The sequence below is a fragment of the Pectinophora gossypiella genome, chromosome 5 (genome assembly GCF_024362695.1).
Source record: "Pectinophora gossypiella chromosome 5, ilPecGoss1.1, whole genome shotgun sequence".
In the NCBI taxonomy this organism is placed as follows: domain Eukaryota; kingdom Metazoa; phylum Arthropoda; class Insecta; order Lepidoptera; family Gelechiidae; genus Pectinophora; species Pectinophora gossypiella.
The window spans coordinates 2,491,528-2,506,328 of record NC_065408.1 but is presented as its reverse complement, the minus strand read 5'-3'; the positions used below and the strand labels follow the sequence as shown (position 1 = coordinate 2,506,328).

Genomic DNA, 14,801 nt, shown 5'->3' with positions numbered 1-14,801 from the left:
CGTTACCGGTTTTTAAAATGAAGTCGACTAGTGTGTGCGTGTATCCGAATGCAAATATTTTGATTTTGTTGACAGTTGACGTTTACTCACTCATCCGTCACAAAAATGGCTGCGCTTAGGGTTTTTAGCCGTAATTTACCATATTTACGACAACAATTTTCCGCTTTATTAGGAAACACATCACCCTCTGTGAAATTTATATGTGTGGTTGTGGTTATTGGATACATCTTATCATTTTCTGAAGATGTAGTGAACGTTCTAAGTGTCACTCCAGGATATTTGTTGCCACCTTCTTTCCAACTTTGGTCCACTTTCACGTTTTGGTTTCTCGAGATTCACTTGTGGGAGGTGGTGATTGATATTGTGACTGTGGGACTATGTGGGAAGTTGATAGAGCCACTATGGGGGCAGATGGAGATGATGAAGTTTTTCGTGCTGACGAACGCCGGCGTAGCATTCTTGACGACGTTTTACTATTTGATGATATTTGTGTGTACGGGGAATACATCGTATTTGTTCGACATACACGTCCACGGGCTGGCTGGGTACTTGGCTGCGGTGAGCGTGGCTGTCAAGCAAATAATGCCAGATCATTTGCTGATCAAAACACCATTAGGTTTGTATTTTGTTATTATTATGACATGTTTCAAATGGGTTACAACACCTACAACATAGTCACAAAGAACTGGTTTGGTGTTAAACCAAGCATTATTTTGTAAATATTACTCACATTTCGACTCTTTGTATCAAAATCAAATCCAACATTTCGACTCTTTGTATCAAAATCGAATCCAACATTTTTAACCATGTCTCTTTAAGGACTGTAATTCTAATCTTATCAATTGATTATTAGACTGATTTCTAATGATAAGTTTAGGAAACATAAACTCAAGAAATAGGGAAAAAATGCTAATAACCTCGTAAAGCCGAGGTTTCCAGACACAATAGTAAAACAATGGAGTTTGGATTTTAAAAGGACTGTCGGTGTTACGACTTTAATATAACACATCGTAACTACTAACATATAATGTGATAAAACATGTTCATTCATATACTTGCAGGAAAGCTCACAAACCGGTCATTGCCATTACTGATCCTGATTGTGGCCATAATTCTTTGGGCCGTTGGTGCCTTGGAGGGCACATACCCATGTATGTGGGGCAGTGGCACCATACTCTCGTGGTTCTATCTCCGCTTCTGGCAGAGACACAGCAGCGGCACTAGAGGGGATATGGCTGATAATTTCACCTTTGATAAGTAAGTTTTTATAATATACTAGTGGTTACCCGTAACATGTCCTATGCCTGTTATCTGAAATTTGATACTGGGTGAATGACCTCGGCACTCATATTGGCATCTGCGGCAAATCTACAATATTTATAAGCCACATCAATAAACTATCAAGCCTTTTCTTCAGGAACTTCTGTTTGTTTGGACTGGTGCTTAGTCAGTTTGTTCTATTGTTGTTAAATTTGGCATATCACATGGTTGTAAAGGTGTTATGGTAAAAATATACCAACATAAACAATACAACATTGTTGTATTAATATGATTTGAGATAACTTTGTAACTCAAGGATAAGTGACAATTTATTACTAATAAACATTTAAGTGTTAATGTCTAAAACAACATCAAAACATTGTCCTAACTAAAGTAAGTAACTTAATAACCCTGACAGCAGGTTTGCTGACATTGGTGATCCACCTCACAACCCACACAATAGAAGTTACTTATTATTTAATTTCAGCTTGAAAACATTGTAAAATTGACTTAGTACTGTGATTGACAAAAAACTTACCAATAGTTTGATTTATGTTTTTATTGTATAAAGGTTGAGAGAGGAAAAGACAACACAGGAAAAAATACACTGCAGGTGTTTTGAACAATTTCATTGTAATTTTTCATGCAAATGATTTGTATAATAGGTTCAGACTGAAGAATTGAAGTGACCTCCGGTCAATGACAAATCAGATGGCACAAAAAATGGGTCTTTATCAATGTTCCATTGAACAGATATTCTTTATTGTCATTGGCTAGTTGTATGTTACATTGTATTAAATTGTACAAAAGTGCACAAGTTTTATTGCTTATTCATAAAATTATTTTTTTAGACTTCAAAGATCTTCTATTTAATGCATGAGAAACTCCTGTTGATCCACTTCTGCTGCAATAGTGTATAATTCTTAATAATTAAATGACGGGAATGAAGAATTCATAAATAAAAGATATTGGGTTCCAACTATTCAGTTTTAATGCTTTTCAAAAGAAACACTTTTTCTATTGTATATATTTGAGTCAAGTGCCCATTTTTTGTTAATTTCTAATATATGTGCTTTAATTCCCAACCTGGTTTCATCTGAAATGAATGTAAACTTGCACAAATAACATAGCAATGTATATGGTCCATGTTGGCTTGCAAATGTTTAAATGGAATGCTGAATAATCGTGTTATTTTTTTCCCCAGTTTCTTCCCGACGGTGATGCAGCCGGTGGTGCGCGGCATCCTGGGGCCACCGCACCGCTGCCTGGTGCGGCTGGGATTGTGCGCGCCCAGCCAGCGCCGCGTGCACCTGGCGCTCAGCCCGCGCGGCGTCACCATCTCTATGCCCGGCGTCGAGCCGCAGGACATGGAGCGAAGAAGGTGAGCTATACATACATAAACTCACGTCTATATCCCTAATCCTTAAGCAGATGTCCAAGTAGGAGGCCGTCGGGAGATTTGAAAAGTGGCGAATTCACACCCCCTCCGCATGATTGAGGGGACCCTATGTGGCCGAGTGGGACATGTGTAGGTTGTTACATTGAGATAGACACGTGTCGCCAAAAGTCATCTGTTTCACTAACAGTCAGACATATAATTTTCTGTGGGTGGCGCTATTTGAAGCGCGCACTCTCGGACATAATTCTTTTTAATATGAGAAGAGCCGTTATCAGCTGAGAATAGGAAACCCAAATGACTTATAATCACTAAACAGGAAAACGCAATAAACTTAAGGAAAATATTGTAAATTAATTGTGTATGTTATACTTCAAGCTACACAGCTATCATACTACCTATATCTACGATTGTTAAACAATGCACTATGATTGGAATCTATGGCCCCGCGTCCTGTAACATGGTACTTAAACATAGTTGGCGAGGAGTGTACCTTCTGAGATACAGACGTAATGCTTTAGCGGTTATTACACTAGCCAATCCATCCTTACCGGTGCGTCAAGGTTACGGGCTTACACATCGAGATTGGGAAAAGCGACGCTATTAGACTCGCTCGATGTCATAGTTACTTTTTTGAAGTGACTTACTGTAGAATAGCCGCAAATGGCATTAGCTACTCGGCCGAACAAATGGTGAGCGCTGAGGGCTCGCACCCGGGGGTGCCCAGATAGGCGCGAACCTCTGCTCAGGGTGTCGTCTGAGAGAATAATATTTGAAAGAATTAATCGACCCTAGTGGATAAGTGCTGAATGAGGTAAACGTCGACCACGCCGGCGGGTCGGTATCGGGGTTCTGAACTGTTTGTTGTCGCGAGTTGATTGGCCACCTCAATGGCTAGAGTAATCGGGTCGTCGGGGCCGTATATTACGTCTATCGGGCGCCGATCGTGGTTACCATGGTTACCCACCGATTTCCTATTAGGCTACAGGATTCTGATCTTCGAACCCGTGACTGCCCGTGACCTTGATTCATCGGTAAGGATGGATTGGCAAAATTAATAATTGCGTATGGTATCTATGGTATGTAGGAAGTTACAGCAGTACGAATGACGTAACATGAAGATTGTTTGCTTCCTTTTTGTTGAGTTATGACAAAGTATTCATAACACATTCGAGGAAATACTTCACACAGTTTTATTGGTATTTGTTATGGCTGTAATTACGTAATTCGATGGCGATTCTTGTTTACTCTTGCTAATTAGTTGAATGCATGTTACGGAACTGGGGAGGGTAGAACAGCCTGGCATCATTCTCTTCTCCAAAAATGTACATTTATCCTTTGCCTTTCTCTACTTATTTCAACTTAAGATCACTACTATATTCTCAATTGGGTCCAAGAACCGACGCCTCACCGAACTTTCTGTTCTTCTTCTATCGTGTGGGTTGTGAGGTGGAGTACCAACCTCATCAACCCTGGTGTCAGGCTTACTATTGAGCCGCCAAAGGCCTCAATAGTAAGCTACTACTAACTCTACTTACATCAGTAAGTATTCGTTACATGAGCCATGTCACCGAGACCAACGGTTACCGAGACCAACGGCTTAACGTGCCTTCCGAAGCACGGATCATCTTACTTCGGAGCTCTCTGTAAAACCAACTTAGGTTAGGTTGTAGGATAGGTGAGCCGTATCGCCGTCTATAATGGTCGAGCTAACTGTATTTCTGGAAATTACATTTAAGATAAATTAATAACTCATTGGTGCAATCAAAACAAACAAAGTAACTACCTTATTCTCGCCAATCCAGGCTATCCTGGAGAATGAACACAACATTACGTTAACTCAGGACTTTATCCCGATTGGGATAGTCAGAGGTACATCCGTCGTAAGATGAACTGAAACGGTGGGAAATAGGCGTGAGCTTATGTTGTCTTGTTGTTCCAGACAAATCGCGCTCAAGGCGTTGAGCGAGCGATTATCGAAGACTTCAGAACAGACGCGACAGAAGAATTTATCGACGAAGGTGAATATGGAGGCGGTGAGGAAGATGCAGCCGCCGCACGTGATCCCGCAGTTCCCCAGCGAGGCGGCGGCCGGCCCCCCCAGTGAGGCCACCCTGGTGGACCTCACGGAGCCCCCCGCCGCGCCGCCCGCGCCGCGACACTCATGATCCCGCACGCCGCCGCACCAGGCTGTTCACAGAACCACTGTAAGAGTAAACCAGACCAGAGTCATAATGCCCGACTGACTGATCACTGGCCGGTCTTAACTGGACCATTCACACAAGCCCATGCCTTGATTGCACCATGGAGTGACTAATATTACAAGTAACTAAGTCAATTCGTCAAAGTGTTCGTGTGAGCTGGATTAATGCTGGCATAGACTCACTCCTGTAGTCATTACATGTAATCAAGGCACTATTGAATCAATCCTGTGGTATGTACATAAGGATGATCTTTGAAGTGGAATCTCCGAGCTAGTCCACTTATTGGATTGGTTTCTAGTTTAACAACTTGTGTAAATGGGCCATAAAGTCCAGTTGAAGATGAGGTTTGAAACAAAATATTGAATTGGTTGGCTTACTGGATTGTTTTAATAATTGGCCTCCTAAAAGTAAATTGTAAATGGTTCATAGAGATTGGAGTTTTGGCGCAAAGGGTTTTGCCACCTGAATTTATTTATATTTTATGCATTTAGTATTTTTGATTTGTTTTAAAATTAATATTCCTGCAATGGAACTGTGAATGTGTACGCTAGTATTTTCGTTTTATATAACGGTCTGAAGTATATTTTCCAGTATGGTTAGTCATATTAATACACGAAAATGAAGATATTTTTTGCGAATTTTGATGCATTTGTTATGATGTTACGTTATGTATGGAGAGTGAATGAGCGAGACTTTGTAAATATAATTGATATTGATTAGTGTTAATAAATGATACCCAATCATTTTCGTATTGTTTTTATTACATTTTCTGTCGTTTTAATATTGAGAATATTATAAACATCAAATATAATGTCGGAATTACTTACTTTAGTAATTTGAGACATATGAACTCTTTCGAGATATTGCAAGTACATATTTACAAAGATATTCATTGAAAAATCAAATGGAAAGATCTGTAGAAATGGGAAAGAAAGAGGAGGTAATAACAGTGTTTAGGGTCTTTGCTTGACTTGTAAGAAGATAATTAAAACGCGGACTGTAGTTATAGGCACTATATAATAATTTAAAATATAACAATAAGTGGCGTCGTGGTGGCCGCCGTGGAGAAGTGAGTTTTTGACATTCGCGCCCCCCTCGCCGCACTCGCCGCCCGTCGTCGCCTGGTGCGTTTGGTTACACGCAACATCCTCCCCGGGTTGAAGTGCTTCAATGAAGTGGGAGAGGGCATATGTTGTTGAATGCCCGACGTACTGTTCCTTTCTTAGTCTTCAGATCGGCGACTCGAGTAATGCCGTCGCTGCCCGGATAAATGTTCACAACTCGTCCCAGGAACCATAGGAGCGGTGGTAGCGACTTATCCTTTATCAGTACTAGTGCGCCCAGTTTGAGGTCACTTGAAGAGGATTGCCATTTGATTCTTTGTTGTAGAAGAGACACGTACTCGGTACTGAAACGGGTCCAAAAATGTTGTTTTATGTGCTCTATGCGCTTATATCGATAAGTTATGTTGGCGTCGGCCACCTGTGGGTGAGGAACAAACATCAGTGATCGCCCAATCAAAAAGTGGGAAGGTGTGAGTGCGGTAAGGTCGAGAGGGTCGGAGGAAACAGGTATGAGAGGACGAGAGTTTAGAACTGCCTCTATTTGAGTCAGACACGTAGCCATCTCTTCATACGTTAGATGTGTGAGACCTAGTAAGCGTCGGAGGTGGTGCTTCGTTGACCGGACGGCCGCCTCAGCCAAGCCGTTAAAATGGGGACTGTAAGCAGGCGCAAAAAGAAATTGAATTCCCTTTAGAGCAAGGTCAGAAGATATGTTAGATTTTAAAAGGAAATTATGTAAATCGTTATTATAGCCAACAAAATTAGTGCCATTATCGGACGTGATGCTCTCCGGTTTTCCGCGGCGGGCTATGAATCGGTTAAGAGCGGCCATAAAGGCTTCTTTCGTGAGGTCCGTCACCAGCTCCAGATGCACAGCTTTAACTGAGAAACAAATAAATATGCACAGGTAGGATTTTATGAGCTTACAACCTCGTCCCTTCCGGTCAGCTATCATCACGGGCCCGGCGTAATCTACGCCGCAATTAAGAAAAGGGAATTCGAGCTCCGTTCTAGAAGAGGGTAATTGCCCCATTATGGGTTGCACTTGTTGAGCTTTATATCTGAAACATCTTAGGCAATTTTTAACAATTAATTTTGATAAGTTTTTTCCACCTAATGGCCAGTAAGTTTGTCGAATGTTTGCTAATAGCAACTGAGGCCCAGCGTGACATAAGTCTTTATGTAACATTTCAAATATTGTTTTAGAAATGTGATGCTTGCTACATAACAATATTGGATGCTTTACGTTGTAACTATAAGGAGATTTATCAAGCCTCCCCCCCACTCTTATTATGTCGTTTTGATCGAGGAAGGGTGACAATGGTAACAAACGATTTTTTCGTGGTAATGGCTTTCCACATTTTAGTATTTTATGTTCGTCTGGAAACATGTCAAGTTGTGCATTGCGTATTATAATGTTCATAGAACGTTGTAGTTCTGAAACAGTAAATGAGCCATTAAGTTTATCATTCTCTTTGCGACAATTATTAATGAATCTAGTAATGTATGTAATAACTCTTTGTAATTTAGGTAAGTTTGAGTACTTGCAGATAAGGTCATGAAAAGGGGAAGTGTTAGTGACATCTGTAGCATGACAAACGACCTCTGGTAGATCATGTTTCGCGTCATTCGGAATTATCGGCCAGTAAGTATCATTTTGTAATAAGAAAGTTGGTCCTGACCACCAAAGACTACAATTGCTAATGTGGTCAGCTCTCAGCCCGCGAGAAACAAGATCCGCCGGGTTGTCCTTCGACGGCACGTAGCTCCACACATGTCCGTCTGTAGTCTCTTGGACTTCATTAACGCGATTACGTACAAATGGTTTCAGATTCTGTGGTGGTGTAGACAGCCAACCTAACACAATAGTGGAATCGCACCAGAATCTACATCTTTTAATCTGTACGGTAAGCGACCCGAGTACTTTTGTACACAGTCTTGCACCCAACAAAGCTGCACAAAGCTCGAGACGAGGAATCGTTGTGGGTTTAATCGGCGCTACTCTGTTTTTTGACACTAACAGCTTGACACTGACCAGTCCTTCATTAGTGACTGATCTGACGTATACACATGCACCGTACGCGCGCTCTGACGCGTCTGTGAAAATATGCAGTTCAAGCAAAGAAGAGTTATCAGCAATTGCCCAACGTGGAATTTCCACTTGATTGAGAGCAGGTAATGTACATACGAATGAACTCCAAAGTTCTCTTATGTCATGTGGTACTTCATCGTCCCAGCCGATCCTGTTATTTGTCCAGAGCTTTTGCATGATCATTTTTGCCTCGACAACGCATGGACCGACAAGACCGAGTGGATCGAATATCTGGCTGATGACCGATAGGATATGCCTTTTTGTTACCTTTTCATGAAAATCAATACCAATAGAGAAAGACAAGACATCTAAGTTGCACAACCATTTTATTCCAAGTGTTTTGGAGGAAGCTTGACTATTGGTTGACAAGTCCAGAGTTGTGTCAGAGGGTGCGTCTTTATTTGCTACCTTATTTAAGATCTGTGAGCAATTTGATTGCCATTTACGCAGAATAAAATTTGCCGAAGCTAACACGGCCTTTACTTGTTTACAGAGCTCTACAGTGGAGTCGATTGAAGAACTACCGCTTAAGAAATCATCAACGTAGAAGTCCCGCTGTATTGCGGTTTTTACATTATCGTTTAGATCTTGTGTAGCTAGACTTACTAGACACTTGGTAGCTAAATATGGCGCTGATGCCGTGCCATATGTAACGGTGTTGAGAGTGTACGTCTTTAGGGGCTCAGTGACGTCATAGCGAAAGACGATCTGTTGAAGAGAACGCTGATTAGGATTGACATCAATGGCCCTATACATTTTTTCGATATCACTAGAAACTACATATTTGTGCTGGCGGAATCTTAGTATGATAGAAAGAAGATCATCTTGTACAACAGGGCCTACCATCTGGATGTCATTTAGGGACACGCCCGAAGAAGTGACGGCAGAGGCATCGAAGACTGTGCGAAGCTTCGTAGTTGTACTGGATTCCCTTACAACGCCATGATGAGGTAAGTAGTAATTTACTTGATTTTCTGCATTGTGAGAAGACTCTTTATTTTCAGACATGTGTCCCAAGCTTTCGTACTCGCGCATGAACTCGACGTATCTACTCTTAAAAACTGGATCACGCTTGAAACGGCGTTCCAATGACATGAATCGGACTTTGGCCGTTTCATAAGAATCTCCTAGTCTGTTCGGATCATCTTTAAGTGGAATGGTCACTATAAAGCGACCATCGTTTCCACGGAGAGTATTGTTTGAAAAGCTTTGTTCACAAGCGCGCTCTTCTGCTGTAAGTGTGTGCTTTGCCGAGATAGTATCAAGTTCCCAGAATTTCTCTAAGTTGGGTTTTTCGTCACTATCGGTGAAATGACACACATGTGCGGCTGAAGAAATAGGCCGAGCAACAAAGCCGGACACTATCCAACCTAATTTTGATTCATATAATTTGGGCTGATTTTTTCCTAGGTCAATAGAGGTGGAACATAAGACGTTCCAGAAAACTTCAGCACCTACAAGAATATCTATGGCCGACGGTATGTTGAACGAAGGGTCGGCGAGGTGCAATCCCGATGGAAGAGGGATATTATCGATTTCAATGAAAGAAGACGGTAAGGCCTTAGTTATTTTTGGTAGAATGAGGCAATCCACTTTTACCCTGTAGTCACTGTAATAAGACTCTATTTGGAGCGTGCAGGACTGTGTACTACTGGAGGCAAGATTGTTTATACCTGTAACTGTGGAGCTGACGTTACGTCGCGACAATCCCAGCTTACCGCAGAGGTCATCCGTCACGAAATTGGCGGTGCTGCCGTTGTCTAGCAACACCCTGGCATTGTGCCTGTTGCCCTTGTTGTCAACCACCTTGACGACAGCTGTGGAAAGCAAAACATGCGACGAAGCAGTAGGCTGCAAGGTATTGGTTGTCAAAGCAACATTGTTAGTTAAAGAAGGGTTTTCATGTATTGCATTTGTGACTGGCTGTTCTAGATGCAAAAGAGTATTATGTTTTTCCCTACAATACTTGCAATGGGACAGCCTGCATTTTTTATGCCAATGGCCTGGACGTAAGCAGTTCAAACATACTTTATATTCTTTTGCTTTTTGTATGCGTGACTCTAAGTTCAATTGCTTAAATGTTTCACAAGTGAAAAGAAAGTGATTTTGTTTACAAAGAGGGCATTTGATTTGTAGATGTGATGAATTTTTATTGGTTTGACTTGAAGTATCAGTAGCAATAATGAAGCTTTTTGCTTTGCTTGGCTCAATCTTACTTAATTTGAACTTGTCTTCAATAGTTTCTAATACAGTTGCCCTGTCATTCAAAAACTTACAAAATTGTTGCAATGTAGGTAGCTCTGAGAGGTTGTTTGAGTGCTCTTCCCAGTGACGGCAAGTGTCGACATCAAGTTTGGTGCAAATTATATAAATGACGAAAGCATCCCAATTGTCAGTAGCTTTTAATGTTTTAAGGGCTCTGATGTTTTTATTAGTTAAATCAACAATATTACGTAAGCCTTTACTTGACTCTTTTTTAATCGGATCTGCATGGTATAGTGCTTGAATATGATTATTTATAAGCAAGCGGTTATTGTCGTATCGTTCACATAGGTGTTCCCATGCTGTTTTATAATTTGCACTTTTGAAATCAATATTTTTAATTACTAACGCTGCTTCTCCTTGTAGAGAGGCGCGAAGATAATGGAACTTGCTTATATCGTCAATATTTTTAGTTGTATGAATTAAAGAAAGGTAAGTCTCTTTATATTCTAACCATGACTGATAGCTGCCATCAAAGGAAGGTAAATTAATTTTTGGTAAGCGCACAAAATTTTTCCCACCTGGCTCTGCATCCGCATCGTGGAACCGGTCAGACCCTCCTTGAAGCTGCGGCTCCAGCACCTTCTCCAGTAAGATGCGAGCCTGCGCCACCAATGTATGATACTGCGCTTCTAGTTGCTCGCGGTAGGAGAACATCACGTCCGGAGTGTCACTCAGGATCTCAATCTCCGTCTGTAATTTATCAAACTCTGGGTATACATCAATGAATTTACTAAAACGTCCATCTAAATCGATACGTTGTAAGTCTGTTATTTTTTCACAACTGAGTAATAATTTTAAGTAGTTTTCAAAGCTAGTAACTTTCGCTTTTATTGTTCTACGCCTTTTTAGAAGCTTGTCTAACTGCTCTTTATCACTCATGGTTAAATTGTTTATGTATACTCTTAATTTATGTTCTGTTCAAAGTTATAATTTGTTGTTCGACGCAAATTATTATGAATCAATTAAAGTAATATAAGAAGTGCTGCATCGACGATGCGTAATGACGTCGTCGCGCATACAATAGATCAGCTGTGACTGTGCCGGCAGGCCGTTCGAACTCACTATGTATGTATACCTACTAATGTATTTATCACAACTTATAATTGTTTACTGTTTGAAAGGAAGTATCTAAATAGATAATGATGTTATTACGTTATGACTTCAGTTAATAGTTACCTTCCAAATCAAATAGTGACAAGATGGAAATAAAATACGTATATAAAATGAAATTATAAGGCAGAAGGAAAGGAAACTGAAGGAAATGTATTGGAACAAACTCACAAAATGAATGTCCTTCCACTAAGGTGACTTCCACATTCCACACGTCCTAGATGATGACGCCGACTGTTGATGACGTCACGATTTGATTTCTAGAAAATTCTCGCAGTTCTCTGTCCTGCCGGCGGTGTTTGGCGGTCGAGTGACGACACGAAGATGCAGTAGAAAGGTTCGTCGTTTTATCGCTGGTATTCTTTGCGATATTTCACCAACTCGCCGATGATCAGGATCAAGATGACGTATCTCGTAGTAGTAACGGTTTTCCGCCTTCAACAAGTATTTTCTATAATCTTGAAGAATCGCAACTTTTTACTTTTTAGGCTCGAAGGACCATTGTTTAGGGTCTTTGCTTGACTTGTAAGAAGATAATTAAAACGCGGACTGTAGTTATAGGCACTATATAATAATTTAAAATATAACAATAAGTGGCGTCGTGGTGGCCGCCGTGGAGAAGTGAGTTTTTGACATTCGCGCCCCCCTCGCCGCACTCGCCGCCCGTCGTCGCCTGGTGCGTTTGGTTACACGCAACAAACAGCTTTCATGGTCTCTTTTCAAAGATATTGAAATTTTAATACAGTTATACTGCAAAATATTGATAATTTCAATGAGGTACTTTCCAGGCTATGTTTCCCAAAAACAATATAGAGGGCACTGTCCAAATATTTGCCTTCGTTTAACCTTCTAGTTTCGTGGATAATAGACATAAAATGCATCTTTTATCTGTGTTATACAGATCTGATCCAAATATCAAGCAACTTTTACGTATGTATTTTTATACTGGGTGTTAGTGACATCGTAACGAATACTGAGGGGGATGATTCAGACCATGATTCTGAGTTAAAATCGAGTGGAATTTTCCGTCGCAAAATTCATGATTTTTTTAATTATTTTCAATTCTATACTTTTTCGATCTAAAATTCCACTTGATATTAACTCAGAATAATGAGCGAAATGAGCTCCGTCAGTATTCGTTACGATGTCGCTTACATCCTGTACCAGTACATACAGGTAGCCATACAAGTAGGTATGGGTGTTAGTGACACCGTAACGAATACTGAGGGGGATGATTCAGGCTATGATTCTGAGTTGATATCAAGTGGAATGTCCTGTCGGAAAATTCATGTTTTTTTTGTGTTTTTTTTAATTATTTTTCATTCCATACTTTTGCGACGGAAAATTCCACTTGGTATCAACTCAGAATCATGGCCTGAATCATCTCTCAAAGTTTTCGTTACCATGTCACTAACACCCTGTATATGCCTCTGCCATTACATTGTTTGTTTTTTTTAATTTTTAATTATGTTTTATTTATATACCTGAGCGACGAAAAAATAAATAACGAAGAACTTTCCAAGGTATGTTCCCCAAAACAATATAGATGGCGTTTCACAGATTTAACGTGATAATTACCTTAAATATGTACAACACTTGCTTGATATGTGAATCAGATATGGTATAGAATTATGTTGCTACCTATATTGCTTCCCTTTATTTTGATCAGGATAATAATTTTATTTATTTATTTAATAAACACACCTAACAGGTTACAGACATAAATCTTATACACTTTTTGAGGTTCAAACTGAAACCCAACTAAACGTATGCAAGTTATACAATACTATGGTGAGAAAAGACGACGCAAAACTAATAGATATTACAATAAAATATACTTAGCTCTGCATAATGGGTGGAAGATTATGTTTTAAGTGGGTGTAATAACAAGGGTCATCATTTATAGCTGAAAACGAAGATAATAGATGCATTATGTCTTTTATCCATGAAATGAGAAGGTTAACCGAAGGCAACTCTACAGCGCCATCACCACATATAGTACATTTTTATAACCCCGTTCCAAGTAACCATCATATGCATAACAACACATCTGTAGTTATTAGCTATTGACAAGGGCTACCAACAACACGCAAGAAAAATCCAATACAATTTAAATGTAGGTAATTTTAATTTATATACACTTTATAACATCAGTTCACTTATAACATCGCCACCAAAAGTGCTGATTCCTGTACACACCACCTAATTTTATTTTAAGTTATACCTGTCATTTTCTTATAATCCGAAAAGGAAAGGACGCGTAATCGACAGGCACAATATTTATGGAATACACGTAAATTTTACGCAGAAATATAAAAAACCCTTCCAAAATTTTATATTGGCCAATAACCCGACAGAATTAAGTTGACAGCACACGTCAAACGGATTGCATATGAGCGAGATGCCTATTTTATTTGCCCGGGTTATTCTTTCATTTTAAAATTAACAGTTGTCGATCATCCGTCCTTTTCCTTTTCGGCGGATAAGAAAATGACAGGTATAATATAAAATTAAAATAGGACGTGTCTGCAGGAATCGGGGCTACTCTCATTAATTTTAACCTATTCTTGACCATCATTATACCATATTTAAAGTAACATTAAGAATGACAGCAGGACAGAGATATAGTAGATAGCCTAGTGCGAAAGAGACGACAGATATGTCTCTACGAATACAGATTAGTACGAAAGAGACAAAAGATATATTAATCATGATATGATAAATAGGGTATACAGAGTGTTGGTGACATCGTAACGAAAACTGAGGGATTCACACCATGATTCTGAGTTGACATCAAGTGGAATTTTCCATCGCAAAAGTATGGAATTGAAAATAATTATAAGAAACACTAAAATTTCCATGAATTTTCCGACAGGCAATTCAATTTGATATCAACTCAGAATTATGGTGTGAATAATCCCCTTCAGTATTCGTTACGGTGTCACTGACCCCGACACTGTATTGTTATTATTTTACGAGAACATCACGAAGGTAGCCCTTAGGGTCAAACTACATCTTTCAGCACCTCATCACACTTTCCTATGCTTTTATCCTTTTCTGTTACTCAGAACCTTTATTCTAAAGCCAGAAACAGCGACCGCACGCGTCTGAATCGACGAGGCGATAGACCTGTGACCTGGGGGGTTAAAATGGTCACATCGAAACAATTCATCTAAGAAAGCAATATTGCTATTTGACATTCGTTTGCATTGCGCACTTACTTTTATATGCGCAAATGTCAAATTGCAATATTGCTTTCTTAGATGAATTGTTTTGATGTGGCCATTTTAACCCCCCTGGTGCTGACAGACCTGGTTCTACCCATACTTATCACTCACTATCTCGGCAGATTCTTCTGTCATATGATATCATAACACATTTGGAAGTCACATCACTATATACAAAACTTA

At 39.9% G+C, this 14,801-nt stretch overlaps 2 protein-coding genes across 2 annotated transcripts; one reads left to right on the top strand and one right to left on the bottom strand.

The window, feature by feature from the left end:
* The first annotated feature begins 18 nt into the window (after positions 1-18).
* On the top strand, positions 19-5,605 carry LOC126366629 (transmembrane protein 115). Its single transcript, XM_050009815.1, has 4 exons — positions 19-616; positions 1,062-1,257; positions 2,465-2,641; positions 4,599-5,605. Exons 1-4 carry the CDS (start codon positions 106-108, stop codon positions 4,822-4,824), a joined length of 1,110 nt encoding a protein of 369 aa, XP_049865772.1. The 5' UTR covers positions 19-105; the 3' UTR covers positions 4,825-5,605.
* Positions 5,606-5,858: 253 nt separating this feature from the next.
* LOC126366667 (uncharacterized) lies at positions 5,859-12,100 on the bottom strand. The gene is made up of 2 exons (XM_050009873.1): positions 10,800-12,100; positions 5,859-6,268 (listed from the first exon to the last, which is right to left on the bottom strand). Exons 1-2 carry the CDS (start codon positions 11,158-11,160, stop codon positions 6,192-6,194), a joined length of 438 nt encoding a protein of 145 aa, XP_049865830.1. The 5' UTR covers positions 11,161-12,100; the 3' UTR covers positions 5,859-6,191.
* Positions 12,101-14,801: the final 2,701 nt, after the last annotated feature.

What these genes read in the sequence shown, in the direction of transcription:
- LOC126366667 (XM_050009873.1), bottom strand. Translation starts at nt 11,160, where the DNA reads ATGAGTGATAAAGAGCAGTTAGACAAGCTTCTAAAAAGGCGTAGAACA. An exon ending in CGATGCGGATGCAGAGCCAG is followed by an intron (nt 6,269 to 10,799) that starts GTGGGAAAAATT and finishes GACCCGTTTCAG; the next exon opens with TACCGAGTACGTGTCTCTTC.
- LOC126366629 (XM_050009815.1), top strand. Translation starts at nt 106, where the DNA reads ATGGCTGCGCTTAGGGTTTTTAGCCGTAATTTACCATATTTACGACAA. An exon ending in GCTGATCAAAACACCATTAG is followed by an intron (nt 617 to 1,061) that starts GTTTGTATTTTG and finishes ATATACTTGCAG; the next exon opens with GAAAGCTCACAAACCGGTCA. An exon ending in GATAATTTCACCTTTGATAA is followed by an intron (nt 1,258 to 2,464) that starts GTAAGTTTTTAT and finishes TTTTTTCCCCAG; the next exon opens with TTTCTTCCCGACGGTGATGC.